This window comes from Cajanus cajan, chromosome 1, assembly GCF_000230855.2.
Source record: "Cajanus cajan strain Asha chromosome 1, NIPB_CcT2T_4, whole genome shotgun sequence".
Classification (NCBI taxonomy): Eukaryota; Viridiplantae; Streptophyta; class Magnoliopsida; order Fabales; family Fabaceae; genus Cajanus; species Cajanus cajan.
Window position 1 is genome coordinate 46,975,846 of NC_138517.1, and position 6,889 is coordinate 46,982,734.

At 29.7% G+C, this 6,889-nt stretch overlaps 1 protein-coding gene across 1 annotated transcript; it reads left to right on the forward strand.

Moving 5' to 3' along the window:
- Window positions 1-422: 422 nt before the first annotated feature.
- On the forward strand, window positions 423-6,468 carry LOC109806785 (COP9 signalosome complex subunit 2). Its single transcript, XM_020369280.3, has 12 exons — window positions 423-1,859; window positions 1,938-2,030; window positions 2,519-2,597; window positions 2,836-3,076; window positions 3,173-3,247; window positions 3,376-3,510; window positions 4,384-4,571; window positions 4,907-4,975; window positions 5,121-5,211; window positions 5,317-5,451; window positions 5,619-5,731; window positions 5,830-6,468. The coding sequence occupies exons 1-12, from the start codon at window positions 1,850-1,852 to the stop codon at window positions 5,918-5,920; spliced, it is 1,320 nt and encodes a 439-aa protein (XP_020224869.1). The 5' UTR covers window positions 423-1,849; the 3' UTR covers window positions 5,921-6,468.
- The last annotated feature ends 421 nt before the right edge of the window (window positions 6,469-6,889 follow it).

Consider the following 6,889-nt stretch of genomic DNA (forward strand, 5'->3'; position numbering starts at 1 on the left):
CACACACACATATTCAACCCCCTTCTATATGTTTTTCCTCTAACTTTAGTATTTTGGGTCAAATAGTGTAGGTAATTTTGTCTTTGTATTATTTTTACTTAATGGTTTAATTAGTAGGTTAGGGAAGGTGTAACTATCTAAGTCTTGTTACATTTATTTGGACTTGGATGACCCAAACTCCTTTTGGCCTATTGGTATTGGATGTCCACTTGCTTATGCAAGTGGTTTGAACATCCAAACCAAGTCAAACTTGCCATCCCAGTTACAAATTAAGTCACATGGCTTTGATAGTAACATCTCAATAAACTTGTTACATGTAATCATTATTTAGGTAGTTGTAATGATTATGCTAGGTAATTGGGTTAACTTAACATAACCTAGGTTATTCTTAAACTAGGATTAACTTAGCTTGCTCATTAAGCTTCTAGATAATTAACTAGACTTTTAGACATTTAACTAGAGTTAATTAACTTAAGTACAAGATAGCTAATCATGGTTAATCTAAATTTCACCATAAACCAACTAAACTCTATACATCGTATCTTTGTACCCATTTTGTACTAAATTTGAGATTTATACATGATTTGGACAAAATTCCTCTTCAAATTCTGCCTCTCAAAGTTTGTTTCTCTCTTTGAAATTCTTCATTTTCTGTTATCCTCTCTTGAATGTGGTGAGAAATTGAAGAGATTTATCATTCTTCAATGAGTGTGGCACCATTAAGAAGTTGTTCTTCATCATCTTGTGTGGTGAAAATGGCTTCTAACATCAATGGAAACCATTGAAGAAGTTTGAGTTCAAGAAATAAAAGATCTATCTAAGGAGCTTGAAGGAGAAGTTACATCAATCTAGTCTCTCCTAAGATTTTCATCATCATGTGTTACAAAATGATCTTAATTACTAAAATAAAACAAACATAACAAAAATATGAGGTGGCACATATCAAGAAAAACTAAATTAAAATTTAAACTAATATACATGTTAATATAATATGAGACATTCTTATACCACATCAAATTGACTCTTATTAAAAAAAATTGACATCTTAACCACAAAAGTAAAATGTTGTATAAATAGATATATATTAAAAAAATTATTAAACTGGAAATAACATAAAATAAAAAGGTATAAACAAGCATGTATTAAACAAAAAATTAATATACACTTTAATACATTATACAAAAATGTCACAATGCATCAAATTTAACATGGTAGTTTTTGTTCTTGTGTTGTTGCTAATGATGATGATGATGATGATGATGATGATGATGATGATGATGATGATGATGATGATGATGGTGGTGGTGGTGGTGGTGGTGGTGGTGGTGGTGGTGGTGGTGATGATGATGATGGTGGTGGTGGTGGTGGTGGTGGTGGTGGTGGTGATGATGATGATGATGATGATGATGATGATGATGATGATGATGATGATGATGGTGGTGGTGGTGGTGGTGGTGGTGGTGGTGGTGGTGGTGGTGGTGGTGGTGGTGGTGGTGGTGGTGATGATGATGATGATGATGATGATGATGATGATGATGATGATGATGATGATGATGATGACGACGACGACGATGAAGACAACAACAATAATAACAATAATAATAGCAATATCCAAAAGTCCAAAAGTTAAGTAATTTTATTTGATTGGATCAAGTAGTCAAAATGGGCCCAATTTTAGATTTGGGCCATAAATAATAGTATTGGCTTCCATCATTAGTTTATTATTAACCCTCTAGCAATTCTACTAACTTTTTAGCATTGTGGGCGTGAAGACTTCTACACACTTACTGTCGCTGCTAACAAACCATCAAAACCCTAAAACCTTGATCTTCAATCCATTTCATGCAATATGGCTTCCGGTAAGCAATTGGTGGTGGTGGTGGTGTATTTATTAGGCGTGATGATGAAACTAAGTGTTTAATTAATTTTTTATGCAGATGATGACATGGAGGATTATGGATTTGACTATTCGGATGAAGAGCAAGAGGAGCAAGACATTGATATTGAGAATCAATATTACAATTCAAAAGGTTCTATTATTATTTTGTTATTTTCGTTTATGAATTGGGGAAACAATTTGCAAGCTTGGTTTGTGGTTGGTTACAATTTATAAGATTTTTGTTCGAAGTGTTCCTTTTTTAATCTTTTTAGTATTTACCATTTTGATCTATAGCTAAATTAGGAAATAAAGGCTTGGTTTGTTTTAGAATTTGTGTTTAATGACACAATGTTTTAGAATTTGTTTTAGTCAAAAATCAATTTTGCAAACACTCGCTCAAAAAGACACAATGTTAATTACGACTTCATTTTTTGAATAGTGTCTAATGATATATTTAGAGTATAACTTGTTTTGTTGAATAGGAAACATGGATTTAGTATGTTGTGTATATTTGTTCCTCATGGAAATTAATGGATTGTGATCGATGATATTTTTTTGGCTTGTCTCTAATTTGTGACAAGTTGATAAATTACTTGTGTTGACATTTTGGGGGTGATATTGTTTTGTGTATATGCGTAGGTATGATTCAAACTAATTTAGAAGGTGCACTTGCTGGTTTCACTCAAGTGGTGGAAATGGAACAAGAAAAGACAGAATGGTAAGAACTCTCATTCTTGAAATGTTGCACTCTGAAAAAATTAATAGATATGGCTTATGCGAGTGAAGTCTTAAACAAGTTTCTTATTATATTATATATTTGTAGTAGGATTTTACATTTGTATCTATACTTCTTGTACTTTTTCGTGTATCACATAGTGATATTTGTCCAAGAATCCTTTTAACGTGATCACAAAACAAATCATTTTACACTTAATTTTTATTTTGTATTATACTAGGGGATTTAAAGCTCTAAAACAAACTGTCAAGCTATATTGTCAAATGGGAAGGTACAAAGAGATGATGGACGCATATAGGAAGATGTTGACATATATTAAGTCAGCAGTGACTCGTAACTATAGTGAAAAATGCATAAGCAACATTATGGACTATGTCTCAAGTTCAGTAAGCCAAAACTTTTCCCTTCTTCAAGAATTCTACCAGACAACTTTAAGGGCCAATGAAAAAGCAAAGAATGAGGTTAGTCCATTGGACATTTCATTGATTTATCTTATTTCATTTTTCTCATTTATAGGATCTTATATTATTATTTTTCGTACATCATTCACTATGCAGAGATTGTGGTTTAAGACAAATCTAAAGCTTTGTAAGATTTATTTTGATGTTGGTGAATATGCACGCATGAGTAAGGTGATATGATTTTTTTCATGTAATTTACTATTCAAATTCATTTAGGTGCCTTTGTAAATTTTGGTATTGGTGAATTGGTGTATAATATTTACTATTCAATAATTCAAAGATTTGTTGTGTCTTGCTAGATCTTAAAAGAGCTTCACAATTCTTGTAAAAGAGAAGATGGGACATATGACCATAACAAAGGAACTCAACTTTTGGAGATATATGCTATAGAGATTCAAATGTACACAAAGACCAAGAACAACATCAAACTTAAGGTCAACATTTTTTCTAAAGAAGAAACTCTTGTTCCTTATCTTTCATGATTTAAGTAATTATATGTCTTTCAATTTCTTTTAGTGTGTTTGTTAGCAATTTATCTTTGAACCTTCTTTTAAACTTTACTCATTATCTATAATTAAACAGTTTAGATTCAATTGCATGAATTTATAAGTATTTTAGAAAAAAATCTTGAACCTTTGTAAAAACAAGTTTAGAAGATATATATTTATGAATAATAAAAATATAATTTTTGTTTCTATACATATACTTTTGTAAGTTCATCTATATATTCTCATAACATAAAAATATTGAATAGGGTGATATTCACTAAAAATTATTCATTTTGAGAGGAGTTTACCATTTATTATTTGTGGGAAAAACTATGGTCTTTGATGAGAATTACAATCTTGACAATAGAATCCTTAAGTTGGTAATCAAATTACGAAAATTTAAGAGTCATCTTATCTCAAATAAAAATATTCATTTTTCAATAAAAGTTGTCTTTCTTAACTACAGTATTATTACTTGTAAAAGAATTCATAACCATTGATTTTGTAATATAAAGAGAGAGCTTAAAAAAAAAATGGGTATGAAAAGTGAAAATAATTAAACAAATTTTGCATGCAGAGTCTACTCCCATAGATTACAATAAAATAAAATCCTAAATTCCATTTTAATTTTTGTTAAAAAAATGATGAAATCGTTCTATGGAATTTTGATGAAATGTATTATGTTGATTACTTTTCTAACTTTGAATATTCACTAGACTAATTGTCCTTTCTAATTTCACTCATATACACCTCTTCGATAGAGTATTGTGTAAAGGTTTATTTACCAATATTTACTATTATTCATTTTATTAAATGCAGCAACTTTACAAAAAATCACTCACTGTTAAGTCAGCAATTCCCCATCCAAGGATAATGGGAATAATCCATGAATGTGGGGGGAAAATGCATATGGTGGAGCACCAATGGGTAGAAGCAACTACTGATTTCTTTGAAGCTTTTAAAAATTATGATGAAGCTGGGAATCAAAGACGTATCCAATGCTTAAAGTAGGTGTAACAACAATTTTTTACTATTAACTTTAAACAATGTATATAGCAATATTTATATACTTTTCACTTAAACATATAAAAAATATAATTATTGTAGAATAACTAGTTTGTGTCTTTCTAACCCATCTTTTTTTAAATTCAACATATATGTGTCATTGTTCATATATTAGATATGTGCACACAATTCTCAATGGACATTAAAATATGAATCCTTTACACACACACACACACACACACACATATATATAATGATTTAAAAAAAACTAACAAACCATTGAATATATCATCCTTTGTTTTGACATTTTGTACAATAATTATTATTTATGCATCAGGTACCTTGTTCTTGCTAACATGTTGATGGAGTCTGAAGTAAATCCGTTTGATGGGCAGGAAGCTAAGTCGTAAGTCCTATTCATTGTGTTTCTTTTGTATATTTTAATTTTACTTAATTTTCATCCACATGATCCTATAGATTATCCAATGAAGTAAAGGTAATACTTTTTTTTTTCTCCTAATGATTTCACCTTGTTTATTTTTATAATGTAGATACAAGAATGACCCTGAAATTTTGGTCATGACAAATTTAATAGCAGCTTATCAACGAAATGAAATATTGGAATTCGAGGAAATCTTGAAGGTACTTTTATTGATATTGCATGCACAAATTTGACTTTAACGTATTTATCCATGTTTTCTATTTACTATTTTATTTTAAACCAATATTACATAATGTACCTTACAGAATAACAGAGGAACAATTATGGATGATCCATTTATTAGAAATTATATTGAAGATTTGTTGAGGAATATTAGAACACAAGTCTTGTTGAAGCTCATCAAACCATATACGAGGATTAAGATTTCTTTCATATCTAAGGTAATTATATTTTCACTATTGTTAAACAAATTAAAGGAATACTTGAGATGAAAATGATTGAGTTAAAAATTGTAGTTACTTTTTCATTTGATAGTGTGATTTATTTGTTAAATATACACTTATGGTTAATATACTACTTTTGTATGATGAAATCCATTAATTTGCAGGAACTTAATGTTCCTGAGCAAGATGTTGAGCAACTATTGGTCTCACTGATTTTGGATAATAAAATTCAAGGACATATTGATCAAGTGAACCGGATATTAGAATGCTATGATAGGTTTGCATCTATGTTTTTTTCGTTGTTTAATTGGATTCATTATATTATACGTTTTTAATAAAACTTGGTATTTATTAACCTTATGATTCATGGTTCAGGTCTAAAGGAATGAAAAAATACAATGTTGTTGACAAATGGAACACACAACTTAAATCTCTTTATAAAACTATTTGCAAAAGAGTTGCTTAAAACATCCACCGGCTTGTACTTTTGTCATGTGAATTATTGTAAGCTACAATGGGGAGGGAGATATGAGTGTATGCGTTTTACCTCCCATAGAAAAATTTAGGTCAAACTAACTTGTGATTCATGTTTTGTATTATATACAAATATAAGTGTTTAAAATATTCATGATTCAATCTTTTGGATAATTTATTTTTGTATATTTGTATTGTATTTTTTAAAGCATAATCCCCTTGTAATAATTCCATATTTTTCATGCTCCAAAAATAATGTATGGATGATTAGTGGCACATTATTTTAGAATTTGTAAGCTTGTACTAAATTGGAGATACTCTATTTTTTCAACTAAATAGTTTTTATTTGGCAAGATATTGTGATTTTACTATTAGATTCCATATTTTTAAAGTATTATGAACTAGCTTTTTTAAAATAGTGGCACCAAGTGAGACACCTCTCGCTTGACACATATAATTCAAAGACCTCTCTAGCTTCTCATCCTCCAACATGGCCTTTCTGATGCCTAAGGTAAAGAATTGTACTCATCATGCTTGATGTCATGAAGGCGCACCCAATGCCATCACAGATTATGCACTCATGAGCTACACGATTAAGGGTCCTCCAAATCCATTCACATTCATTACTTCCCCTTCTTCACTTAAACATTTGGTAAAAATGTTATAAATCACTCATACAACATATAGTACTTCGGGTTGGGCTTAAGAGCCCAAAACTCCTCTCTAATCCACATCCTATTGTTTTCATTTTATCTAATTCAAACATTTTAATTATATCACTAACTAAATTAATTTAAATTAAATATTACATATAATTCTTGTATTAAAATACTTTTTTTATTTTTATTTTTAAAAATTAGTATGTTACAAATAAAAATTAGTTGACCATCATAATTGACCACTACAAGAAAAATGCGTCGGAAATAATTTTTCCGACAGAAAAATCCGTCTGAAATTTCCG